Genomic DNA, 27997 nt, shown 5'->3' with positions numbered 1-27997 from the left:
TTTTAATTCTATCCGTCCACTTTTTTCGTAGTCTAACTCTTAATTTTTGTTTGATTCAACTGAAATGTTTCACACCCAGTGTCTCCTGATGTAAAATAACAATGCACGAACACACAGTGTGTAAACTTTATTCCTCTTTCTGTATGCAAGAATTGTGCAGATAAAATAAGCAACTGGTGTGCAGCTCAGATTATTTGCATTTTATCTTTGACAAATCCAGTGCCGGGACCACGACGGGCCAGAGCTCTGCTTATCACATGGGGACGTTGACATGAAATAAAGTCAATAACTCATCTTTTGTTACCTTGAGCAGCCTTACCTCAAGATTTTGGCATTTATTCATCTGCTGTTTTTGCATTTTGTCATTTTCTTACAAAAATCATTATGCTTTTTAAGACTACAACAACACACTATAGACAATACATATTCCATAATACTTTGATTAGTTAGGTATTTCAATATATTTAAATTATACACTGTTTTCAGTACAATAATGACACTTGAACCAGCCGGCACCAGGACGTGAGCTAACATTCCCCTGTTTTCATCTCGAGTGTGTTGGAGCTTCGCCACACTTTTGTTTGTTTTTTTTCATTAGTTGGATCAGAAAGTTTCATCATACATAACTGTTTTTTTTTACTCAACATTAGTAATACTTCATATACTTGAGTGTAACATGAAAATTGTGCTCCTGGTTGCAGCATTATAGTTTGGCAGCACATGCACAGTCTACAATTCGCCTTTCCGTTTTCACCTGCTTTCTTTCAGCCTTTTTGCCACAACCGTTACCGAAACTCCAAAAAGTCGACTGATGAGATCAACCGCTCTGACCCAGCAAAAGGTTTGCAGCTGCAAAGGAGTGGAGATATCATTGAGTGTGTCTTGATTTTGGTGACGAAACCCCCAAAGGCTTTAGAGGCTACACGCATACTCCCACACATACATACGCACACAGAGACTGTAACCTCATAAAACAAGTGTTCTTAGTCCATAATACAGCAAACAATTTGTACCTGTTGTGAAAGGACAAATAAAACTATTGCACAGTAACTGTCTTTCTAATCAGAACATGAGACAGTTGCAAAATTAAACATGAACAAATGAGCCCGTTTTGCCGCCTCATCAGAATGTGTAAGGCTGTGACAGTGCTTTAGGAGTAAGGTACCCCTGAACTCTGCAGTAAAGTCTCTTCTTCAGTGCTAAAATTAAAAAGAAAGAAAAAAAAAAAACAGAAAAAAAAGCTGCTCTATGGTTAATAAAGTCTACATGGAACAGCAACATGACAGAGTGGTTTGGCGCAACTAATGTTATCTTCAGTATGCTAATACCTCTAAGGAGCTGAGAGGTGACTTCATGCCGTGTAGATCAGTGATGCAGTTATAATGTCTGAGTGGAAAATACAACAGGGGGGGGGGGGGGGTCCGACAGACTTGATGCCACCCTTCTAAAGTGGGTGTGGAAAAACTAGAGACAAAGTTTCTATTGCAGTTTCTGTGAATTCACGTGGAGCCTCACTGGGAAATGAAGGCCCAGCGAAATTTCAGGAGGCTGTACGCCACCAGTCAGCCAGTTGAAACCCAGAGCAGCAGTGTGGTTCAGGGTGGGTGGATGTGTGTAGGGAAGAGGGGTGGAGGAGAAGGACGAGTTGGCGGATCTACATGCTGAAGCCGTAAGCGGGCTGAGCGGGGTAGCCTGCGGCAGCAGCGGGAGGGTAACCGTAGCCAGGATACGCTGGCTGGGTAGCCACTGGAGAAGGAGAGGCAGTCAACATCAGCTGCTGACCTGATCACATAAACAAAAACAAACACAGACAAAATAAAATTTTCCCCCGTCTTTATAAGAAAGTACACATGACTGGACTGTTTTGTTGAACTGCTAAATTTGTTTGTTCTATATCAAACAAAATTATGGGGCTTTTTTTTTTTCCACTTAGGTTTTCTTTATGTGCTGCTCAATGAGCCTGTAATTCTTTTGGCGGTGTAAAGCTAATTACACAGCAACAGCTGCTGCTGGTTTCAGATAATAACAGAAAATGCAAGCGTGTCCACTTATTATGGGTAAACTAATCAGCTAGATTATATCATTGTAAAGTATAGCCCAAGCTTCATTTGGGGAAATCATTTACTTTATCCAGGAACAACAATGTTCATCCTTCAGTGAGCTGTTCTGCCTGTAAACCTACCGAACACCATCGGCTGAGGTTCTGTCACTTCCTCTTCAGTTTTTCTTTGGCTTTCGGCCTCCTCCAGTTTGTCCACCTGAGAGCAACAAAGAAGAGAGGACGGATTAGACATCACTCACACGCTTACTGTTGAAAGAAAGTCTGAGTTTATGGATTCTAGGTATCGTGCAGAAAGTATATAAGCTCAAGTTGGCTCAATCTGTTTTTCATATTTCATAGATTTTTGGCAAAAACTTTGCAAATTACAACATACACTCTAATACCTGAGCTTTAAAAATACACTAAGGCTTATCCCACATCAAATTAATAAACACTGACAAACACAAGCAGTTACAGAAGATATATGATCTTCATCTGTGAAAGACAAAACTACAATCACCACTCCACAGTGCAGCTAAAGGTGAGAAGATGCCATGCAGGTTTGGTGAGAATTTCTAATAAAGCTTGCAGTAAAAATGTTAAATGAAAATTTAAGGGTCAGTTTACCCAAATCACATTAAATAAAACCATTTAACCTTTTATCACATCTAGTAGCATCAAATGACTTGTGACACTCCTGCTATCACCCCAATCCAACAGGTTCTGCTCTGAGCTTTAATATACCATCTTTCATTCAAATACCATCTGTGACTCAAAGCTGTTGTTTATTTTTTATATTCACCAGTAAATAATTTGCCTTAAAAAAAAAAAAAAAAGTCTTTACATGGTCTGCATCTTATGAATTCCAGATAACAATGAACAATGACAAATTTGGAAAGGTGCTAATTTTCTAAAAGCTAAGTGCTTTATGCACCAGGAAGAAAAGCAGATTAACATCAATCCAACAGAGCAGCAACAAATCCAAAATTGCATCACAACTCGACACCAGCAGGTTGATTTTATTTAATTTGGATATTTTATTTTAGTGATTTGTGTAAAATTGACCCTTTAAAAAGAAGAATTAAGGTAAGGTTTAAGGTTAAAGAAATATTTGAATACAAGGAGAGCAAAAGCTAAACAGTACGTTTCTAAATTCCAATTTTGTGCCATTAAAAAAGTGCTACAAGATTAAGTGGCAGTCACAACTTCAACGTGCACCTGATCACAGCTGCAAGCAGACCCTCCTGACTGAGTGTTTATCACTGCTGGCCTAAAAATCAAGCTAAGGGCTCGCAGGTCAAGCTCATCCTTGCCAGGCGTACAGTAATTGTGAATTGTTTGTAGCACTAATCCTAATCCCTAAGTGCAAAGGAGTAATCAGGCACTGTGCTTTAACTGTGGAGAAGGCTGAATACTGAAGGTTTATAATTGAAGCTCGGTCAGCGCAGAGTCATGTTGAGTCAGAATTAAAGAAATAAACATTTCTTAAAAAGTTGGGACAAAGGTGTAGAGAAAAGAACATGATATTTGCATATACAATGGTATCACTGGGGTAAGCTGCCTGTTTAACATGTATGTACTGAACTACTTCATGTGAGGCGGGGTTGGGATTTCTCTACCTGATTAGCTGCTCAAACTGGCTGTTAGATTCCACCCCAACCTGTTTGACCAGTACCAAAGGTTTACCTACAACAAACCTAAACTGAAAAATTAAAACTAACTGAAAAGACTTCCACAAACTGAGGAAAGGGCACTACATAACCTTTGAGGTTATTGTTTGCAGCCCTGCACTAATTTCAACAATAAAAACTAAAACAAAGTGACCTTTAGTTAGAAACATGGGGGTGCATCGAGCAAGTCTAAAGCCAAAGCAGCTTTTTCTCTGTGATTGTCTTCTTTTCTGGGCTTTCAAAAAGCCTCTGTCAGATGGAAAGATCACAGCGTTTCAAGGCTTTAAAAATGCCACTTGACACAAGATGCAGCCCCAAGAGAGAGAAAAGTTAGAGGTATCCGTTAGGCCAGGACAGGCTAATCCTGGTGCTGAAGAAGAAAAATAAATAAATAAATAAATAAATAAATAGTGTACAGGCCTTGGCTCCAGAGTTTTTGTTTTAGACTACATTTACCTTCTTGCACTTGACAGCTAGAAAACACTTTATAATCTACCAAACGTCCCTTTACTGCTGCATATTTACCCAAAATTAAGATGCAGACTATATACTCAATTATAATAGTCACTCTTAACTTTAACCAGTAAACATTATCCATTAAAAATTGTTATGTTTCATCTCTGTTGCATCAGATTTGCATCAATGTCACTAAGTCATTATTATTTAGGCTCTAAAATACAATTTGGAATAAGAGGAGGTTAAAAATGTTCATTTCACCTGGTCTAACTCATATACTACTGCCACATTTAGCCAGATGTTTTATTAATGTTTTCACTGAAAAGTAGTTATGTGTCTATTTATTTTTATTTCTCATGAACTTGTGTCAAATGGCTAAAAACCAAGAGAAATAAATAACTAAGATTAGGGCTCACTGGAGGGAAACCTGCTTAATCTGAACATGTACTGGCACAAGTGGAACAAAAGCCTGCACACTACTACAGTTCTCCAGGACCAGACCTAGTTAGGCCAAATTCAATCTACAGTCCATGCTAGGTTCCTACATCAGAAACCTAAGAGATAAGTTACAGGAAAAACAGACAGACAGAACACAGAAGAGAATTTTTTTAAATAAAAAGGGCCAGAGACCGTCACCTTCGCTGCAAACTCATCAACCTGGAAAAGAACCCAAAGACATGACCTCACATATCTGCAGGTAGCACTGGCAAATATACTTAAAGGTCATTATGAAGATTTACATGTTTCACTCTGGCTTGTAGTGATTTTTTTTTTTTTTTAAATCCATCTAGATCGTTTTGATGGTATTTGCATGGTTTTGGAAATACAAGCTGTGGTGACATCGTCGCTTGAAGGCTTGAATGTAACAGAACTAAATGACACTTTTAGTGTCTTGTGGTTCTTAAAGTGCCAAAAAAAATTTCATACGACAAACTCGACATTAACGCCTTTTCCCAGAAGTATTGACCTAGTTGCACAAAATAATTGCACAAATCTTGTTGTGAGCACTTTCATATAGGAAATTACCTTCTGCTGAGCAAACTACACCGGCTAATATAGATGGACAAACAGCACTGCAGGCCAGAGGGAAAAAAAAAATGGGCTGAACTGTCCCTTTAAATATTATTACTTAAGAAGGCCTTAGTCTCTGCCTTCTTGTCTCACCATATATGTTTGACCTGTTTCTCAGAAATCACAGACATATTACATCACCAACACCACATATTCTTCTTAAAATTACACAATAGTGAAATCTATTTTAGTGGTAAAGCTGACATCAAATAAACTCCTGGTGTTGATTGTCAGCACCAACCTTCGTGAGGTACTCTCTCATGACCTGGATAAAGTACGGCATGGCAAAGTCCATTATGTTGTGCCTCCAGGCCAGCTCCAGCACCACGTCAGGGTGCAGGAGATCATAGGAGGCAAACAGGCAGGCAGCAAAGCACTCCTTCCTGCCCTCCTCTAGGAACCACTGGAGTAAAGTCTCTGCCAGCTCAGCATCCTTAGACTCCGCTGCATACAGCATGGCATCCTAGAAGAGACAAAAATGTATCTCATTCACATGGCTGAGTGAAAGATAAAATCCTTTATCTTCAAGTGTGAGAAATTAGCCAAAAGAATCATTCCTGTGAAGTAAACAAACACTGCCATCTATAGGTACATTGAGGAAATGGAACCTTTTAAAAGTCGTCTGTATTTTTAAGAGCTTTTCTATTATTTTTTTCATTACCTTGTATAGCTTGTCCTTCTTGCAAAGCTCCACGCTCTGTCTCCAGCGGTTGTTGCCCTTATACAAATAAGCAGCAATACGCCTGAACTCAATCAGTTCATGCTTTTCTAACCTCTGAGCCAACCCGATGGTGTCAAAGTTGTCATAAGCATCAATGGAGGCTCTCAATCCCTGTGGATGATACACAGATAGAAATGCATTGCATTTGAGATCCAGAGGTAACAGCGTCCTGGGCACTGCTTCCTGTACCCATTTACACCAGTATGATGTCTATCCTCAATCCATAACTGGCTCTGTGGATTTCAACATAAAGAGACTGGTGCTGGTGTGAAAAAGCAGGCGTCATCACAGCAAAACAAAATTGCTACGTCTAAAATTGGAACCGCTGCTATCAGTGGCTACGAGAGGGGCTAGAAAATCACCTGCGATTTACAGCCAGGCCATAGGTTATATCCTTATGACTTTCTTTACACAGATATTACTCTTTTTTTTTTTAGCTTTGTAGCATTTGATTGCCATACTTGTTTGAATGTCTAAAAAAAATTGTAAATAATGCTTACAACACAGTAAATAATACAAAAGCGACAAAAAATGGCAACAAATAGGTCACATATTTGAGCTCTTTGTGTTTTACATCACGTGTTGTGATCAATATAAGTCACAGAGCAGGCTGGCAAACCTGGTAGTCTTCCTCCTCTGTAAGCAGGTTGTTAAGAGCTTCATTGACAGACTTATTATTGTGATTCTGCACAGACCTCAAGTAAGGCTTGACCAACTTCAGCTGGTTCATCTAAGAGAGAAAAAGCAACCCATGTCACACCATATCAGCAATGGGTCTAGTTTATTTAGAAAAACACATTTTATTTAATATATGTTTTAAAAAGTGAAGCTGGCCATGCTGGTTGTTACCTTGCTAAAAAAGATGACAGCCCGGCTGTGGTCCAACCGAGGAGACAAAATGGTCAGCAGATCATTCAGTAGGAGGGGTTTGTAATCCAGATAGAAGGATAGAGACTTATAGTAGAGCTCTACGTTGGCAACCTAAAGGATAAAAGAAAAAACACAAGAAGTGATCAATTGATCATGTAAGCAGTTTGTGAAAATAATAAACATTTGAAAATAGCCATGTTTACCTTTGCAATAATATCTTTAAAAAGCCCTTCTTTCCATGCGTCAGTCAGATGAGTCATCATAGTGATGACAGCGTTGTCATACTCCTCGTATTTATCGTAAAGGAAAACCAACTCTGCCCATAAATGAGACTGCTCTGCAGCACGAAGAACCTGGTAGACAGAAAACATTCATTACTGTCAGAGATTTGTTTGGCTGGTCTAATAGATTTGATATATTTGAAGTAAAATGTCTTGAAGCTTTGAAAGGCTGACGTCAAATAGATGATTTATTTTTTATGTAACCTACTCTTTTTGAGAGGGAGGGGGGAAACACACACACACACACACACACACACACACACACACACACACAGCCAAAAAAAATAAAAATTCATATCAAAGCATAATTATTTTTTAACCATTTACCGGTATATAGATGTATTAATACACATCTTTTGAAATTAGCAAAATATTAAAATAGTATTTCATGCTTTTAACCATTTTTAAAAAAAGATATTTAAAGTTTTTAAAAGGTTATTTGAGTGCAAGATGACAAACAGTTGCATAAAGCTGGTAAATGAAAGTTTAATTGCTGCAAGTCACCAGAAATGTGTCAGTAAAGAACTAGCTGTAAAAGACAGAAAAACAAGTCAATTAATTTTCTGTCTGCCTCCTTTTTCATGGCGCTGATGAGAAGCAGAATGTTCACAGAGTAATGAATCAAAAGATTTCATGGCACACAAGCAACCTCTTTGATCCGACAAAAGAAAGAACAGTTTTGAAACGGGCAAACGCGCACACATAGTAACAGAAACACTACCTTTGGGATGTTGACTCTGGACCAGAAGAGCTCCAGGTGCTCCCTCATCTTCTGAGGTTTGAACTTTGAGTACAGGATGGCGAGCTCGGTGAACATACCCATATGGGCCCGCTCCAGACCCAAAGCAGCCTCGAGCAGAGCAATGAGTTCCTCAAAGTACCCGCGGTCCTGGTAGTAGCTGATAAGGTCCTCCAGCTCGTCAGCATGGATCACAATGTGAAGGCCGCAGATTTGTGCCAGACGAAACTCCTCGCCGTCCACGCATGCAAAACATACCTGAAAAGAAATTAATGCATGAAACTGGAGATAGCCAACGATAAACAGAGGACCACTTCTATCATTCATATCATCATATCCTGTGTTTTGCTACCTTTTCGTGTAATCCTCTAATCATCAAGAATCTGTCATTTTTTACATGAAGTGACTACATTAGAAACACTGAGGTGACCTGAATTAAAAGCTGTAACAATAACATAAAAACTGCAGCAAGAAAATCACTCAATTTCAATCTTATATCCACAGAAATAAAACAAAACTAATAATAAAATAAAAATTTAAAAAAGCTGTTAAATCAGCCCCTTAAGTAGTTTTATAAATCTTGTTTATGACAGGCTCAGACTGCTGGGTAGCCACAGTGCGTTTCTCTCCCTCACTTTCCTTTCTGTTTTTTTCCCCATGCATTTATAAGCACTATTTATATTTATATCCACTATTGCATGTCACTGACATTTTGTTTTGTCCTGTTTTTGTTTACCATCCATCTCTTTTGCTTGTAAGGAACCGTGTGATCATTGGGGCTTCTGTCTGTAATGTCACAAAAATAAAGCGCCTTGAAATGACTACTCTTGTAATTCGCCACTATATTGATTCAGTTATGCTCAGTATAGAATTACGGCATTGTTTCCCCATGCCTTTTAAATTAATCAGACAAAGCGGAGACCTGTAATTATACTAGAAAATGTTTTTGCGCCTGTTACCTCCTTCCATGTCCGTGTGCTGTTGGCTTTCCTGGCGCTGTCCACAGCTGCCTGGTACTCTCCCAGGTGGACTAATGTGGATGCAAGTCGAGCAAAGTTGGACACATTGTTATACAAAAGTTTGGCTGCTTCGTACATACCCTCCTCATAACATCTATCGCCCACCTGGAGAGGTAGAGATCAGATGATGAATATATAGATAGCAATCATTTTCTGGCAAAGAGCAAAAAGCACATTCTGCAACAGCTACACATCTCTTTAACACTACAGCTGGAACTTTTGTTGTTGTTTTTTTTACCTGCTGTATGTGAGCATTGTTGGGCCCGCTGACAAATTCTTCCAGCTCAGCCAGACGGTTAGTTTTAGCTAAAGCAAAGATCAGCTCCGTTTCCACGTAAGACTCTCTGGCTTTCTTCCGAGCCATCTGTAGAAACTTCACCAAATCCTCCCAGTTATCTAGAAACAGCAACACACTACAGATCAGCTCAGACCCAAGATTGATAAACACCATTAGCATGTTTTACCTGTAAATCAAAAACGTACTGTTCTTGCTGGCTGCGTTGACCACCTCCATGTACGCTGACGGGTCAACGGCTTTTATGTATGAATCAATGGCTTCCTTGACCAGGTCTCTGTGCAGCTGGGCTCTTGCTAACTGACTCCACACTGCAGGCTCATTACAGCGCTCCGCAAACTCATAGGCACGGTCTAAGTTCCCTATGTGCTCTATCAGTACCTAGAGGGATACAAAATAAAAAAATAAATAAACAAGAGATGGCTATATTCTATGAGCCAACATGAGATAAAACAATAGGACTAGCATTTTTAAGGCTCGTTCGTTTTCACTATTGTGCTAAATTCACAGTGATTAAGAGAAACTGATGAAACCTGCTATCATTGGCAAATGACTTTGTTAGTTTAGTTAAAGGGCTTACCCACAAGTACTTTTAATGGCCCGGATTTAGGAAAGGTAAATATCAATTCATTCATTAATCCATTGATTTTCTTAAATGTTTTTCTAACTTTGGTAGGAGGGCCCGGGAGATTATGCCAGTTCTTACAGGTCGAGAGATGAGGTATACCCTGACACATGAAATATAAACATCAAATGTCGCAACAAATTCTTTTACAAAAAGAAATGGAAATTTGTACTTAATTGAGTAAAATAAATGCACATATTAATGTACATTTTTACAGAGAAAAGGTTCTGTGATTAGTAACTTTAGCTTACTGTAACTTCGACCTCCAGCATCAGTGCAGTTTTAGCAGGATTAGGTTTGTTTTTACCTGTATGGCTGAGGTGTTCACATCAAACTTCTTGAAAATAGCAAACGCCTCTTCAAAGAGCTCGTTGCTGATAGCGATGTTTGCAATATCCGGAGCATCGTAGTTGTCTAGCCTGTTAATGTACTCCATCACACGAGTGCGATCTGCCTTGATGGCCGTCAAAATAAGCAAGTTCTGTAGGTTTCTGCAAAAAAAAAAAAAAAAAATGTTAGAAAAATGGTTGCACGTAAATGATCACCATGAATAAGCTGTGAGCCTGAAGTACCTGTGTTCACTGAAGACTGAATTATCAAGTACGATTTTCTCCAGAAGTTCAATCAGCTCATTGGGCAGGTCTGCAGTCATGAAGGCTTTCACTGTGACCGACACCTCCTCTGGGTCTTGGGTTTCTGACAGAGCTGTCTGCACCACCTGAGAGGAGGAAAATCGAAAATAAATGTTGAAAGAAAAAATATATATATACACAATTCATGTTTGCGTGCTTTACTTTAAAAGAAGAGGTGGAGGATCCCATACCTGGTCGATGAGCTGTCTTCTAAAAGGATTGTTTTCTTCTAACACAGTCGCCCAAAGCTCTGGATCTTTCCGCCGTACCAGATATCGAGCCTCACTCTTAAATAATGAATTCTCATTGCACACCTGACATGAACAAATAGTTTAAAATGCATTCATCATAATTATTTAAACTATGACACTAAAGCCATACAATGTGATCTACATACTTTGATGAGGTCTAGATCACACTGCCCTCTCTCATAAGCCACACAGGCCAGGTGGGGGTCTCTCTTCTCACAGTAGCGTCCAACCACGGCGCTGTCATAGAACGGGTTCTCCTTCAGGAAGCGCTCGGGTGTGTTGTTGCTGTCAATGTAGATCTTGGCCAGGGCGTTATGGGTAGCTGGCTCTTCACATCCTTCATGGATACGAGACTCCAGCCATGGCAACAGAAGTTTCAACCTGATAGCAGAAACTGTACGTTAATATAAAGCTTCATTACATAATACCTAGGAGAAGCTTTTAAAATTCATTTCATGGCAAGGACTGGTAAAAGCACACATTACATTTCTAAGATGATGCTACAATGTAGCTTTTTCCTGTGATGTAATGCACAGCCAGAGGACTAGATGGCAGCATTGTCCACTCAGCAGGCCGATTGAGTCATGTTTTAGGGTTTCTCACTTCCACCTTTGTTGATACAGACTAAATAGCTTCATTATATGAGACAAAGTTATTCTGCTGGTTGATGCTGAGGTATCGATGAAACACAATGACAACCTCAGAGAATCCACTCTAGAAATCACCTTTGGTGTTAAAATTAAAACATTAATTTCAACTTCATGTATGCATTAAACTAACAAGAATGCACTGAGCAAACACAAAGATAAATGTCTGTATATTTACATTCATGTATTCCACTCCTGTTTGTGAATGCTTAAGGATTTATAGGCATCAGCTAAGGAGATCATGATTCTTTACTATTGATCGCCTCAAGGTTTATTGGAAAAGAAACAATTTTCAAGTTAGTATTTGTTCTTTTCCTTCAATGACTTGAGGGGAAAACACACATAACTAAGTGGTTCAGCAGAACCGCAAACATGGCTTGCACTCTGATCTATCATTTAAACTCATTCCTACAGAAGTTAGATTTAACAGCTTTTATGTACCAGCATGATAGAATAGAATAGAATAGAATAGAATTCAACTTTATTGTCATTGCACATGCACAGGTACAGGGCAACAAAATGCAGTTTGCATCCATCCAGAAGTGCTTTAGTGATATAGATATATTACAATATATATTAGCAATAATATAGATATGTGAGTATATTACAGAAATGGGTCTATTATGGTATGTTATAATGTACACGGTATGAAGTATGTTGTGAATATTCTATAACTATAAGTATGTACAGGCTGTAGTGAGTACAAGCTATGTAAAGGATATGAACAGGATATAAATATGAAACTCTATACAGAATATGAAGATACCTGCGCATTAAAGGCCAGGTCATTTCAGAAGCTGCTATAAGAGATGACAGGAAATCGTTTTACCCTTTAGTCTTACCTGTTCCTTTTCTCTACCTCGTCCACCAGCTCATCAGTGGAAAACTGCCCTCTGACCACCATGATCAGGTTCTTAATAACATCCTCAGAACAATCCACATCCAATAAACCTCCAATCACCACTGGTAAACGACTGGGGTTGACCTGAAAGTAAGTGGGTAGGATTCAAAATAGAGAAGCATCATGCAGCTCGATAACGATAACTAGATAATAATCAGATTATGTATAAAGTCACCCGAACTGTAGATCTTACCTTCTGTACATAGATTTCAATGTATTTCTGCAGACTGTTGCGGTAAAGGTAGAGAACTAGGTCGTGGACAAAGTCAAAGCGATCACAAACAATGATAAGAGGAAGCTGGTCCGTTAGCTTTGCTTCCTAGAAGCAGAAGAAACATGAGGTTTATTATGAATTAACTCTGGAAGATGCTAATATCAGAAAAATATGCTAGGGGATCTTTATACCTTGAGAAAGTTTTTAACCCTGTCTGGGTCGTAACAGTTGCTTTCTCTACAGATTCTCTCCACTTCTTTGATCTGGCCGGTCTTACAGGCAGCCTGGATGTATTTAAAGTGAACATCGGGCTCTTGGCTGAAATTCACAATCGACCCAAGGAAGTAAAACAAGCCTTGTAGAGATATGAGAGGGGAGAAACAACACGGTGGTTAAGTTAATCTAGTGTGAATTCAAACCTGCAGAAAATGAGGAAAAACCACTCCACCTACCTTCATAGCTCTTGAAGGATTCAAAAAGCTCCACTAACGCTTGAGTTCCCAGCTGTTCGTGATATTTAGATGCTACCTGGACACACAGCTGCAGGTTCTGCCTGATATTAGCCGACAGCATGGCCCTTAAACACTCTAAAGAGTCTTCAACTGACAAGGAGCCAAAAAAGTTCACCAGCCACTAAAAAGAAAAAAGAAAAAACGGGGAGAAAGTAAAGCAACATGTTGAGCACGGAGGAAAAAGGAGTCATTTCAGGAAGCATTTTCACACATTAAAGAGTAAAATGAAGCCGCTCCCAAGAGAGCAGTATACAGGCATCATTGCCCTTCTACAGGCATACCTCAGGGTTGAGCAGATGTGTGTGAACCACGGCTCGTTTGATATCGTACAGGTCAGTGTAGTGTTCAAGAGCTCTCTGTAGTAGTCCTGCCTTCTCACACAGCTGAGCAACATGGGCACGGTCATAGTGCGTGAACATCTGGTTCCCAAGGATTGCATCTGCTACCTAAAACAGCGCATACGCACACATGAGCAAACACATTGTATTTAACATTAGTAAAGAAAAGGTTGCAGGAGAGTCTGAACATTAACATTCACCTGGGGGGCGTGTATTAGGTTCATCTCAAGCAGACGTGTCTGCAAGTGACCTTCTGCTGGGCGGTTGTTCTTTAAAGCATCCAATAGGAAAGAGGTGCACTGCTGGATCAGACTACCCTCCATAAACACATCAACAATCTACCAAAGAGCATGAGAGAAAAGAGCAGTCAAAACACAAATAGCTAGACAAAGTTCTCTTTTTTTTTTAAATTTTATTTCAGACCATCTGTGAACAATGATTTGAGTTAGCATGCAAAGGCTTGAGTTGCACACTATTAAACACCACAGGCCCGGCAGCCAGATGTTTCTGTTTTGCAGATGTCCTTAAACATGAAACGCTCACATCCGAAAAGCAAAGGTCGCCTTAACACCATCACTTTTCATAAAGTCATCATCTTCCCTGTTTGAGATTAGGACAGAGCGGAGTGATGATGTGGCTTTAAAGGGAGGAGAGGGTGACTGACTCAGTGAATTCCTGGCATTGCTGCCACATCTGGAATAACACATATGTAGGCTCCCACACTGGGCACTTTGTGCGTTAGCGTGCATGTATAAGGCTAAACAGGCACATGCATTTTAAAGGGAGCACACGAGCAGGATGTCTCCAGTGAGAGAGGCGTTCACGTTTGTGCGGGTTTACCTGGTTGATGTTGGCCAGCGGTTCCTCATCCTGGACCAGCATCTGAGCAAACTGCAGACCCTGGTCTGGATTCACACGCATCACATTCCGCAGCAGAAACACCCAGTCTGGGGTATATCCCACCTACGCGAACGCAGAAGGATAAAAATGCACTTTCAAGCATCAATGCAATACTATAAACATACTGCATGCCTGCCATTTGTGCAATGCTCAAAATTTAAATGGAAACACAATAAGCCTTCCGATTACCTTTTTAGCATACAACACTATCTTCTGGAATTGGCCAGTCTCTGCAAAGCACTGAATGACCTTGTTGGGGACATTTGCTCTGAGGTACACACTAAGAGCGAGAGTGGGGTCAGAGGCCTTCACCAGGTCTCCCAGCTCCTCTGAGCACTCCAGCTACAACACAAGAGGAGGAAAGCTACTTCACTTACACTGGTCACTGTAAAATAAATAAAATAAATGTATATCTACAAATCTGCCTCATTTCTTTAATCCTCCAGTTATACCTTGTCCTCTTTCAGCCATTTCTCCAGTAGTTGCTTGCGGCCCTGTTGCAAAACAGGCCTGCACAGCTCCAGAGACTCAAACTTGTTGAGCTGGCCCTGGTCCAGAAGAATACCAAAGTACTGCAGCAGTGGAGAGGCTTGACCCGGCTGGGCCGGGACGCTCTGAAACTTGCGGATGGTTTCTGCTGTTCGCAGGATACCCTGAGGCGAGGAAAGACATCAAAGAATGAAGGAATTATTAGTCGTAGAGTAAAAAACAAAACAAAAGCAGATTCCATGAAATGTTTTGAAGGAGAACTTCATGTTTATTGCAGTGTTTTCACATTAACATACACGGGATTCTTTTTGGGTTTCGTTTTTCAGTGCTGAATCACAGTGTGTGTAACTGTCATAGTTTTAAGCACCAACAGAAAAATATTTGACAATTTGATTCTGTGCAAATGCAAGACTTCTTGTGCAGTTCTCACCCACACCTGGTTCATATTAGCATAGGCAAGAATGACAAAATGGCAGCAGAGACAGGCGTACCTTGGGTGCTGATGCAGCAACCTTCGCAGCCTCTGAGTAACTTCCCTGGGCAAACAGAGTGTTGAACTTCCTAGCAAAAAGCTCCTCTGCCCCAGCAAGGTTTGACCTGACAGCTATCCTCAGGGCGAGATCAGGGTTCTGCAGCACGTTGGTGGCATAGTTTACAATATTCTCCTCTTCCACACATACTGACAAAACCTATAATAAAAAAGGAACAGATAATAATTAAGAACTGCACAGTAAAAATAACTAAACTTAAGAAATGTGTCCAGTTAACAGTCCAGTTTCTTAAGAATGTCTGCCAGGCATAGCTTGCCAAAACATTACAGTCATTACAGTCAATAAACATTTCACTTGGGAATTTGTTCTGCACACACTCACTGCCCGTTTGCTTCTCACCTGTCCCTTCTTATTGACACCAATGATTCCCGAAGTGGCTTCGTGAGGAGCGGTTACAAAGATGGTCTCAGCACTGATTCGGTTCATGTAAATACACACTCCAGACTCCAGGTCGTACAGGTGAATGTAACCATACTTTGTGATCAAGTATATTACGCCATGCTTACTACCAATCTGAGGAGAATAATTAGAAAGAGAAACATTCAGGAGTGACCCATAATGTGGTGAGCAGAGTACAGTAGAAGCAGCCTCATTTTCTTTACCTGCATAGCAACAGGAAAGTCTGTCTGGGCCTCTGGTGGGAAAAACACATCCACAGCTTTCTTAGCAAATGGCTGGTTTCCTGCAGCTGGCTGACCAACTTCGATGATGTGTAACTGGTAGAAGTAAACCAAGACAACAGTACAGCAAATGAGACCAAAAAGAACATCACAGTTGAGGATTTGTACATTAAATAAACTTTCCTGATGCTACCATATAGGAACTTCAATTTTAACCAAAAGGCATGACGCATAAAAGTTATTTCATAGGATTCTAACATAAACATTACTCTTTCAAGGCACTTCAAAGCAGTTTGCTCAGCAGCTAAAAACACAGATAGCATCATGGGTACATTCGAATGACCTTCACCTTTCCCCCAGCCTGTGAGCGCACAGCAAAACAGAAGAGAGTGGAAGGTTTGGCATTTCCCTCCACTTTGAACTCCCCGAAGGCAGCAGCGTGGCCCTCGATGGGCTGGGACACTTTCCTGTCAACGGAGTACAGCTGCATTGCTCCGACCACACGGTTTTGCTGGAGGACAAGGAAAAAGGAAAAAAAAGGGTGGGGGAAAAAAATTGATATGTTCAAGTCATTAAGGATCAAAGATACAGGTTTAAAATTCAGGCAGTGTGTTTGTATGTGTATGAACAAATGGTAGGTATTATCTGTGCATTTGGTTAGATGTGGGAAAACAAACTGTTTGCTTATTTGATTTACATATACATATAAAACAAGTTCACTTTGAAATATGTATGCATGTTGTCATACTTTGACATAGTCCTCTAGATCCAGACTCCTTTAGAAAAACAGAAAAAGAGTGGTGTATTGATTTTCTTATTGAGATTCAGCAAGTCAGCAAAAAAAGACATCTGTCCATCCATTTTTCTTTCACCTATTGAGGGGCAGGTCACAGGGTGCAGCAACCTAAGCAGAGAAGCCCAGACCTCCCTCTCCCCAACCGCCTCCTCCATCTCATTGAGGCGAGCAAAGAGATGTCATCTTTGCAGCGTGTCCTACTCTTTGATCTCCTCCCACTATGACATGTCCAGAACACCTTGCCCAACAGAGGACAGAAAATATCCTAGTCTGATACCAGAACCACCTCAGCTTGATCCTTCAGACAAAACGTATTTCTTGTATTCTTCAGTTATTACCAAAAGCTTGTGACCATAGCTGAGGGTAGGGATGATCAACTGGTAAATGCTTCACTTTTACATTCAGCTCTGTTTACCACAACAGACCGGAATAGCATCCTCATCACCAATCCATCTGTCAGTCTCCTGCTCCCCTCACTTGTGAATAAGACTCAGAGATACATAGACTCCTTCACTTGGGACAGCAACTCTGACCTGGAATAGGCACTCTACCCTTTTCCAGCTGCAAACCATGACCGACTCTTTGTGTAAGAGAAGGATAAAATGCTGCGAGGCTGGTTACAGCAGAAATTTCTGGGAAGCTTAATTGTTAGAATTTCATGCCACTGTTCTCAGAATCTGTCTTTTATGTGTTCCTGGACTAAATTGTTTTTTCTTTTTAATGACATTATACACCCTTATTGGCATAATACAATGGCATAACCGCTTGATCTCTTTATCCTCCCCTTCAGTGAGCAAACAAATATGGGAAGTGATGAAGTTCCAAGTTTATTGGTTCCTGTAGAAAGTAGATGATCCAGTCATTGGTTAGGAATGCAGATTTTTTTTTTTAAAGCTAATTCACTGTCGCACAATAGCTAAAGGTTTCAAAACTTAGTGTGGTAAAAACAATTCTTTTGCTTTCCAGTGTGTACCTGCTCACAGCCAAAACCTTCCAGCCCAGTGAAGAGAACAAAAGTTGACCTCAGATAAAGTGTTCTTTGTGTGATCTTTTGTCCAATAAGGCTATAAACAGGGATCGGAGAGATAAATATTCCTTTCACAGAAAATGTTTATATCATCTGTGCTTTCATACCTGTGCAGAAATCCCTATCAGCAGTAACCACTTCTGTTGTTCGTCAGTTCTGTAGTTAATGATCTGACATCCGGCCAGACTGGCGTGCCGATCGAATACTTTAGTCGGTTGGGAATCCCCCTCCATGCTCCAGTGATAGACGGCAGTATCTGTCACCAAAGCCACGGTGTTTACAGAGATCCACTTCCAGAACATGACCTCCTCTGACATGGTGTGAGCCTTCATCTTACTCTTCATCTCAATGTTGAAGATCTGCAGCGTCTTGGCAGCTGAGGGTCGGTAAAGAAACAGAGACGTGAGACGAAACAGGCAAGAAAGAAGTCGTCAAATAACTCCAAACAACAAATTAAATAGCTGTTCTGAGTAACACACAGACCGGCAGATGAACATGTCTGCCTCGAAATAGTTAGAAAATAAATAGAGCTACTTTTAATTGGAACTATTTATTCATTGAGGAAACGTTTTAATAGCTTGTTCTTTTGATTATTTCGAGTGGCGAAGACCTAGTTTCAGCCAAGACTTGATGATTTTCTTTAATGTAACTACTGTTCCGTGCTGTGAGCACCAGTGTAATGGGGAACCGAGGGAGATTTCTGACACGAGTGTTCAAAACTTGTGTCAGAAATAAAGAGCAAATAAAAATTATATCTGAACTGCTCGATATTGTTCGGAAGCCAGGGAAGCACCACTCTTTACTGAGTGACCTGACCCGCAGCTACAGAAAGCAGACGGCAGCTTTTGAAAATGTCACAATTGACTAAACACAGATACAACCTCCATTTACCCAAAATACTTAATGAAAAACAAACAGGTGATGTAATGCATGACTCATGTAAATACTAGAGCTGCTGTACAAACTTGCAAACACAGAGCCTTTACGATACATAAATGGCATCCCTTATGTGCAGGAAGGAAAGATCTGAACATTGATTACGGCTGCTGGCACACGCTCACAGAGGCGAGCAAAGGTGCACAAAGAGTGCCCCGACTCCTCTCACTGTATAACATCTGATGATGCATACCACACATACACATCTACCAGCATACAAGTCATGCTAACACATGTGCAATTCTCATAAAAGTAGGGCATTTGCCAGAAGATTAGGCTGGAGTGTGGGTGTGCGTGTGATATTGAGGTGCCTTTCTTGTAGCCATCTGTGTTTTGATTGATCAGTGGTCGAAATAGATGTGCATAGTTAAAAGGGATACAGGGGATAGCTTTTATGAGAGAGACATGGCCAGTGTATCATCACAACAGCGTGCCAGACGGGTAGACAGACAGAAAGCAACTCACCGTCTGAGAAATGACAGAAAGCAAAGGAGAAAAAGCAAAGTGTCAATCAGGTAAGAATGAGAAGACAAAGATAGACCATAAGGAAAGGGGCAAACAGGGAATACTGTGCTTAGAAGGAGGAGGGAGGGAGGAAGGGGGAGGAGGGAGAGAGAGAAGCATTATAAGCAAATCATCCTGATCAGCGCTTGTGTTTGTGCTCTAAGGGTTAGTTTCAGTGACAGGCGATCAATTTTCACAACCAATTTACTACACTGGGTAATAGATGTGAGTGCACTCGGCATATTTACAACATTGACAGGCATTAATCTTTGCTGCGACTTTCCCACAGCATTTCTAGTAAACGGCTAAATCTGTTAAAACTAGAAGCAAATAAACAGTGCAGAGGCCATGCAGACTTCATTCTGGGACTTTAAACAATAATAAAATACTTTGCGCTTAATATAGGGCCACCAGTAATAAAAGCCAACAGACTTTTTCTTTTGCCTCAGAACAATACAGTATTTCTCATCTATTGGCCACTGCTGCCTAAATGTGTTGTGTCATTTCTATATGCGTCGTCATCATCATACCTTTGAGGGCGATGACTTTGCTGGCGGGGTTCATGATGGCACTGTCGGCAGAAATCGGTCTCCTGATTGGGTTGGTGGGATCCGACATGTCCACAATCACCACCTGGTTCTGCTCGCCCACCTTCTCACGAATGCAGATGAACTTGTCCGACTCCATCGTCAGATAGCTGAACCCAATGTTGGCTGGGTTTACGCCCAGGTTCTGCAGCTAAAAAACAGTTTTGAGGAAATAAAAGTGAGAACCTTTAGCTTAATTATGTTACCCCATTTTACAGTGGTGGAGTATCATATAACGGTCAGTAAGCTAGTCAGTAGCTGGAAACAGATACAAGTACATTTCCAAGAAATGGCTAAACAGTTTATAAAAATGACAACACAGATGCAATCACATTTAAAGAAAGAGTATGACCACAGACATGTCTTCACATATACACAAAAACAAAAAGGGTAGGAGCTAATGATATATCAGAAGTATACCAGATGACAGAGCTGTAGCTAGTAGTATATATGTGTTTGTTTGCTACCCATTTCATCTAGATGAGCAGGAACCTGTACCCTGAAAACCCCCCAACACTTTTTAGTAAGCACTGTTAGTTAACTGGAAATTGTAGTTTAAAGTACTTTGAGTGGTCAGTACGACTAGAAAAGGCCTACATAAATGCAAATACACTGTAGTACATTAATTATTATAGACTGTATCATAGATAAGAGAAAATTGCATTCAGCTGGCAGACACATTTTGTATGTATATTTAGTATACATAGTATACACAGTATAGTACATTTTGTAATAAAAGTACTTAAAAATTAATTATTGGTCAGTGAGCCCATCCTCATTCACAGGCGAACAGCTGCAGCCAGTTTGTGAGAGATATGCATAAGGTGACACATAAAGCTATAAAACAGAACTGCATTTCATTCTCTTTATTTTAATTTTTACACAGCATCCCGACTTTTACAGAATTGGGGCTGTGAAAGCAAAACTCAGCCACAAGCACAATATTCCTGCTTTAATACTATGCTTTTGTTGCAACAACTTCAAATGTGGTGAGAAAATATATGTGGGAGCAGCTGCCATTTGCTTTTTAGGGGAAGAGAAAGTAGTGAGCGATGGATCATAACATGGACTTGATTAAAATAGCAGCAGGTCTGCTCAAGTTTTCCAGGGATACTCTTAAAGGTCGTTTTCCCATACAGGAGGTCTGGTCGGTGGTACATGGAGCCAGGGGACAAGCGTGGGCACGCAGCTGGATGTTAACTAAACAGAGCTTTATTTTACACAAGCTGACAATAATTTCCAGAATTTCCTATGATATAAATAGTAATGCTGTCATTGTACTTATCATTACATCTCTAATACTTAATTTTATTAAAGCTCGACTGGACCTTGACAGTGTATTTAATCATCATTTTAAGCAGCTAGCTGTAAATAAAGTTTAATTACCACTAAAAAAAAAAAAAACTAAAAAAAAAATAACAACAACAAGAGATTCACTAAAACCAAGAACACATTAGAAAATTTTAATAAAGCAAACCTAATGAGAACAAGTCAACACAACATCACACATTTGCCTCAAAACTAACAAACATGAAAAAGTCCAGTTTGGTTGAATAGAGGAATTACTGCACACATTGTCAAACTAACTGAACTGAGAGGACAGACAGAAACATGCACTCTCCCTCTGATGACTGAACTGACTGCATTATGCAGTCTGAGGCAAGCGGAAAGGAATCCTTCTGCTCATCACAAGGACTGTACTATCTCGCAGTTGGCTGATAGAGCAGGAAAACAAATCATGACCGCTGAGCCATTTAAATCATGTCATCTCCAAAACAGGAAGGATGCAGCAGTGTTCAGCCTGGGGTGATCAGAGGGGCTGCTTCCAAAGAAAAATTGAATTATCCTTAATTAATTATATCCAAAATATTTTTAGATTTTCACTTATACCAGGTGCTAGCTTTAGCATAGGCTACGCTTATCAGTATTTTCATGTGTACAGTGGTTAGTCACTTTTTTGGGGGGGGGGGGGGGGACATGTAGTTATTACCAAACACAGTTGTTAGTTTTTTGCAGTTTTTTGGCTTCTTTTTAGATTTTGTTGTTGTTTTCGAGACCTACAGTCCTGTGACCAATCAAAAGACAGAACTGATGCAGACCACGAAATTCAGTTTCTTCCCTTAAAATGCTCTGCCAGGGCTTTCCAGCAGCCACCTTCAGTTGCTTCTTCTTTGAGGATCTTTCTACCTTCAGTTTTGTATTTAACAACTGAAAATCTGCTCTGCTGGGTTGAGATCGAGTGACTCACTTGGTCACTGAAGAAGAATTTCATATTTCTTTGCCTTGAGGAACTCTTGGGTTGCTTTTGCAATATGCTTCAGGTCATTATCCATCTGCACCATGAAGTATCATCCAATCTGTTTTGCTGCATTTGAATGAATGTGAGCAGAGAGTATATCCCTATACAATTCACAATTCCTCCTGCTGTTTCTATCAGCAGTCACATCATCTAGTAACCCAGTTCCACTGCTAACCATACATGCCCATGCCATAACAATGCCTCCATCCTCGTGTTTGATAGAAACTGAGGTATGACTCCTCATTCTCCACACTTTTCTCTTCCCACTATTCTGGTACAAGTTCATCTTGGTTTCATTTTCATGTTCACAAGCGTAACCAGTGTTTTGCACCTTTTTGTAAACCCTGTATTTCCATTCATGAAGACATGTTTTGATTGTAAATCTTAACAATGGTACCTCCATCAGCTTGAGAGTGCTCATGACTTGGTTAGATGCTGTGAAATTCTTGAGCTGGTCAGTGCGTTCATTCTTTTTAAGAATGTACCAGATTGTAAAACTTCAGGACAAATCAACAATGTCCAATCGTAAAATTTTGTGCAGCAAATCGTGTTGCCACACTCGAATTTGCATAAAGCAGGCAGCCTCACTTCATCCAAGGCCAGGGGCCGTAACAGTTTCTGATAGGCTTATTTTGGTTTTAGCAACATCTCTTTGGACTTCATATTAAGAGTTCCAGTGAAAAGCAACTACATGAAAGTTCAACATTTGTCTGCCTAATTTGTCATCTAATAATGAGGAAACTGGCCTCACTTAATCAGGCACAAATTGAGCCTCTGAAAACTGGGCACCATGTATGAAAATGGCTGTAATTCTTAAACAGTTAATGCAACGCAAACCACAGCCAGATACATTCTGTTTGGGACAGCCAATCATAAGAAAGCTGCTTTAAAAGTAGAGAAACAGAGTTAAAGCAGCTTGTTTCATGCAAAGGATCACCTTTGGGGTTGTGCCAATGTCCAAGGAAAGTCCAAGAATAAAAATATGGAGCTGCAAATTAACATAATTCCCCTTTCACAACATTACAGAATCAACTTTAACTGAAGCATGTTTGCAGTTTATAATAAAGAGACAAATATTTCATTAAAGATCAATATTCAAGTGCTGCTTAACCGTGGAACAAGTTCTTTAAGCCAGAGAATTAATTAATTAATTATGCAGTTGGCATTTTTTAATGTTTATTGTCCCAATGATTAAATAATAAAGGATGAGAATAATAATATTTTCATTGTTTAAGGCATCTTGTAAAGGCCACAGAAAAGCCCTGGGGGAGGAATGGAGCCATATGCTGCATCTCTTCAAGACTGCCAAAACTATCTCTGGAAGCAGAGGGAAGGGAAGTTACAATAAAGATAATGGAGGAAAAGATAAGGTTGGGAGTGAAAGGAGGAGCTCAAGACTCTGACCAATATCCTGTTGGCAACGAAGAGAGGGAGCAAACCATTGTAAATAAGAGAAGTCAGAGTGATGTATGTGCCTCCTGCGAGAAATGAAGAACAATGGCCAAGAGGTAGCAAGGTATGTTGATTCTAGTTCCAGTAACACAGGCCTCTGGCATTTTACAGTACGATTCAGGGTGGAGAGACCGGCTCGCTGTAAGAACACTCCCCCCCAGCTGATTCTTAGTCGAATATGCCAGACTAAAAACCCACTTCAGCTTCATCTTACTGTCTCCAGTGATCCATTTAAATACTAACCAGTGATACACTGCAGACTCCTCTAAGCAATCTTCGCTGCACACATGAGACAATAAAAACAACGTATTAATACGTTAATACCGCAGTAACAAAAGGCAGGAGATCTTAACTGATGAAGCAGCATTGACGGTATTTGGTGAGTCATAGGATGGGTGGACATCTTGCTGAGGCACTGACACGTTGAATCAGCAGCTGATGGTTTTGGGCTCATGACGAGATTACACAAGCACTTTTTTTTTAATAAATCGAAGAATGTGGGTGGGGGGGGGGGGGGAGTGGAACTTGCTCGCAAAGCGCGTAGCCTTTATTTTAGGAAATCAGAGTTTGTTTTTTGTCTTGGTCTCTCCATCTTTCTCTCCTCTTGTCCCCTCCCCCAAAACCAGTCGCACCCTTCTTAACCCATGGTCTACCAGAGGGTTTCTTCCTGTTATCAGGGAGGTCTTCCTTCCTGCAGTCGCAAAGTGCTTGCTCATGTGGGATCATCAGATTGTTGGGATTTTCTCTCAATTTAGTTGGATCTTTACCTTGAAGTATAAAGTGCCTTGAGTAAAGTGTTAGTGTGAATAGTGCCTATATAAATAAACCTAAAGTATATAGCTATGGCGATCATGAACACCTTAAAGTAGCAATGGATTCTATTAATATTCGAACTTCCAAGTCAGAATAAACACACAGATATTTATCTCTGATTCTAGTGTGGATTGTAGAACAATCCGCACTTGTAGTTAATCCAAATTTCAAAGTTCATGACCCATTTGAAATTACAGAAAGACACAATGTGAGTGTTGTATGTGTTGGATGACTGCTCTTTCAATGCATTCATGATCGAATTCCGGTGACTGAACACAGACGCTCAGCCTTGTCCCTGCCAGCCACTGCTGCGGTCACAGATGTGTCCTGTTAGACTCGCTTAGACTGTTCTGTCATCCTGCTTCCTATCCTGATGCAATTTGCCAGGCTTAAACGGGGGCCTGCTTACCTCAGTTATCTATCAAACACATCCAGTGGTTTGACGTGGTGGCGTCATTTCATTAGTACAAATACAGCAGGTTCACTTCTCCCGACTCAGCTAGACAGGACAATTTTCAGGCACTTCAGAGCTGCGGGAAATCTTTGCACTTACACAAGCTGCTACAGTACGTAGGCTGCTGCACCGACAGCCAGCACAAGAGCCACAAAAGCTGTAAATGACTCTCGCCTTCATAATTCACCAGACCATTCTCAGTCCCTCATCTTTGTCTCCATCATAATCCACAGAACCCAACTCTGATCCACCAATTACTGCATTGATTTAAGGACAGATTCTGCCATGCTCATGCACAGTATGGTTCTAGAATCATAAAGCAAAGTAAAGAGAATTTACCCCACAGCTTAGTGACAGTGTGAGGTTAGGCAGGTAATCCATAGCTGGCTTTAACACTACAGAAACCCCAGTCCTTATATGTCTGCACTAAACAGAGGAACATTAAAGCGATTTTTTTAATGCTCATTTATCTCAACATTAATCTGGTTGAAGGTTTGAACAGTAGGTGGGTGGAGCTGCACATTCACAGACCTCTTCTGAAACTTGTGCCATGTTATCAGCATTTAAATAGTATATGCATGACAGAAGATGAGAAAAAGCATAATCAGGCCCATTTAAACAACAGTTTTAATAGTCAGGATATTATGGCATTTGCTGTACTCTGTATATTATGCAAGTGCTAGCTCAACAAGCTGGTACCTCATCACAAATCTAAATCCATGTTACACTTGTGAACCTCGGCCCAGACTGCAGACACTGAGCTGTAAATACCAGGCCAAGGAAAGGAAAAAAAAAGCTAAACAACTTGAGGCCCAAAGTCCTGGGTTTGCAAATTCCAAGCATTTTTCACTCTGCTGGAGCCACCTAGACTCACAGGAAGATACGACTGTAGCAGAGCTGGGATTTCACGGTAGAGGTGAAACATAAAGCTGCAGGCTGCTTATCGCCGTCTCAAGGCCTGATTTTCTTAAGACATGTATAAAGGGAAAGGTCTGTGCTGTTGTGAGCAATCTGGACTAATAACCAGACATTGCCAGGTACTGCACTGTGCTCCATCAGTGAGCAGCAGTGTACCGCTCCTGTCAGTGAGGAGAGGAGCCTGCTAGGCTGCAGGCTCTTTTGGCTGGCAGTTTTTTAGTGGATAAAGGATCTTTGGCTGAGAAAGTGGGGCTACTGGCCAGAGGAAGGGAGCAGAGGGAGAGAGAAGGGGGGTTGGGACTCTGAGCTTTTATTTTTTTTCTAGTGAAAGGCCATTTCACTGCCTGCTGTTACCATAACAACAGACTACAGACCAGGGGAGGTGGAGGGGTGCATCACAAAGTTTCTCTTCTGTCTGCAAGACACCAAGCACTGGGGCTGCTACGGGACAGCGATTAAAAATCCATAGCAGTGGAAAAAAAGGGGGCCATAGTGCAAATTGTTCCCCCACAGACGACTAAATCACTGGCTGCTTGTTTTCTTTTCTTGTCACAGATTGTAAAAGGGCATTTGTGTTGTGTGTGTGCACCCGCGTGCGTTTTCTCCACCAAGAGTCTGAGGGGCTTGAGTTCCTCTGATATATTGATGCAAATTGCTTTGAAGCTGTGCAGATGCTCCCTAAGACAAAACCAATACAATAAAATAAATAATCACCATGAGTTTGGAGACACATTAAATCAATATGATATTGACGCTGCATTATGGAACTAGATGTCATATTGCGTTTTGGTCATGGCAAGATATCAATCGAATGATGCGTTTCTGGTCTTACGGGCTTCATTACAACTGATTGAGCAGCCAGTTTCCAGAACTTATTCAACTGCCGAGTGAATCCAAACATAACCGCTTTTTACATCCCCCTGTACACCTACATCCAACGATCAAGATCTAAATAAAGCGCACAGTTTCATGTTGTTACTTGAAACACATTACGGTGATTTTTATCAGTTACGCCCAGCTGTGTGCAAAAGCTGGGCATTTTGAGAGACACTGGTTGGGATTTTTGCTCCTGAAACTGGGAGTATTTGGCTGCAGGACATGACAACAGCGTGGCAGCAACAAAGATTGAGAACAAGTGCCATTCATTTCTCAGATACAACGTAGCGCGAACAGCTGAGCTCAGTTGTCACAAAGTGTCAAAACACCGCAGTGAAAATGACAGCGTCGTTTATAACTTAAACGGGAAAAACTGCGGCGTATCCCCCAATACACACACACACACACACACACACACACACACACACACACACACACACACACACACACACACACACACACGTACCGGTCCGCATTGGGGCTGTGTACGATCTGACTGTTCAATTTTTACAAGTCATCATCTGCCCGGCAGGAGAGAACTAGGCCTGTAGCTATATTGAGCACCACCCCGCAGCCCTTTTTCAGATTCCATTTAAATGCGACATGTGCTGTGTGTGTGCGGACCCACAAGGGCGAGGAGTGGCGCAAAAAGAAAGGAGCTGGGATTAAATTTAGGGCTTTCTGTATGTCTGCTTACCTGCAGATGCTCCTGAAATCGTATCGGCAGTATCTGAGCCATTTCTGGAGGGTTTCTCTGCCTGAAGAGTCCGCGAGGAAGGAAAGGGGAAGGGGACAACAAGAGGATAAAGGTGGTGTTCTTCTTTGTGTGCCCTAAATGCCCAAAAAGTCAAACTGATGGGCAGTAGTAGGTAGTCTGGGTGGCTTGCGTTGGTATCACACGAATCCACTGACTGCTCCCATTCAGTAGCCTCCCTTACACCAGTCCTGAATCAAAAACTCCGCACCTCCGCTAAGAAAACTAGTCCACTTCAACTACTACTGAGCCAAACCATCTCCTCCCTGAGCCTTGTAAGGATATGGGCAGTCTTAAAAGCCCGTGCTTACTTATTGAAACGGATAACTTCACATGTGACGCCCTACCCTTGGATTTTTTTTATTATTATTATTGTTTTCTCTGAGCTGTCAATGAATTCAGTTGAACGCGCATTTTGTACCCCTCCGCCGCAGCCCCTTCCCCCTTCCTTTCCACCAACTTCGAAATCAGGGCTCGTGACATGCGCCCCACCTTTGCATAATTACCACACAATCACACATATGCAGTCATCTTTCTATAAAGTGTGCTTCTGAATGGGTGATTAGAGGACTTCAAATCCTGCTTTTTTCCAAGCAGCTTTTTACGTCAGTGACCCTCTCCCATCATCACCGTGGTGCATGGAGTGCAGCAAGACATGCACAACTAAAAAGTACATTTCAGTATTATGTCAACATCAACAACCTTTCTGGCGTGTCATCAATGAGAATGAGTCTATGA

At 40.9% G+C, this 27997-nt stretch overlaps 1 protein-coding gene across 3 annotated transcripts; it reads right to left on the bottom strand.

Annotated features, from left to right (window-relative positions):
- Positions 1 to 112: 112 nt before the first annotated feature.
- cltcl1 (clathrin, heavy chain-like 1) lies at positions 113 to 27452 on the bottom strand. 3 transcript variants are annotated; one of them, XM_026186798.2, is made up of 32 exons: positions 27203 to 27452; positions 19637 to 19844; positions 17774 to 18042; positions 16193 to 16354; positions 15826 to 15939; positions 15563 to 15736; positions 15164 to 15361; positions 14636 to 14836; positions 14373 to 14525; positions 14124 to 14246; positions 13484 to 13621; positions 13227 to 13391; positions 12886 to 13066; positions 12625 to 12788; positions 12413 to 12538; positions 12161 to 12303; positions 10818 to 11052; positions 10612 to 10734; positions 10361 to 10506; positions 10096 to 10279; positions 9352 to 9544; positions 9107 to 9264; positions 8809 to 8973; positions 7832 to 8107; positions 7033 to 7182; positions 6809 to 6940; positions 6579 to 6689; positions 5900 to 6070; positions 5480 to 5701; positions 4798 to 4824; positions 2183 to 2258; positions 113 to 1782 (listed from the first exon to the last, which is right to left on the bottom strand). In XM_026186798.2, exons 1-32 carry the CDS (start codon positions 27242 to 27244, stop codon positions 1655 to 1657), a joined length of 5058 nt encoding a protein of 1685 aa, XP_026042583.2. In that variant the 5' UTR covers positions 27245 to 27452; the 3' UTR covers positions 113 to 1654. The 3 variants fall into 3 exon arrangements, with proteins under 3 accessions (XP_026042583.2, XP_080164960.1, XP_026042585.2); XM_080308834.1 differs by having other exon boundaries at positions 4804 to 4824; XM_026186800.2 differs by lacking the exon at positions 4798 to 4824.
- Positions 27453 to 27997: the final 545 nt, after the last annotated feature.

This window comes from Astatotilapia calliptera, chromosome 12 (genome assembly GCF_964374335.1).
Source record: "Astatotilapia calliptera chromosome 12, fAstCal68.1, whole genome shotgun sequence".
Taxonomy (NCBI): Eukaryota; Metazoa; Chordata; class Actinopteri; order Cichliformes; family Cichlidae; genus Astatotilapia; species Astatotilapia calliptera.
The sequence above is the reverse complement of the archived record's forward strand: the minus strand, read 5'-3'. Positions and strand labels throughout refer to the sequence as shown.

Excerpts from the sequence above, each read along its gene's own strand:
- cltcl1 (XM_026186798.2), bottom strand. The coding sequence starts at position 27,244 with ATGGCTCAGATACTGCCGATACGATTTCAGGAGCATCTGCAG. Across the intron at positions 16,355-17,773 it reads TGATAGGGATTTCTGCACAG|CAAAACCGTGTGGTCGGAGC; the intron begins GTATGAAAGCAC and ends CTTGTCCTCCAG. Across the intron at positions 15,940-16,192 it reads GCTCACAGGCTGGGGGAAAG|TTACACATCATCGAAGTTGG; the intron begins GTGAAGGTCATT and ends TACTTCTACCAG.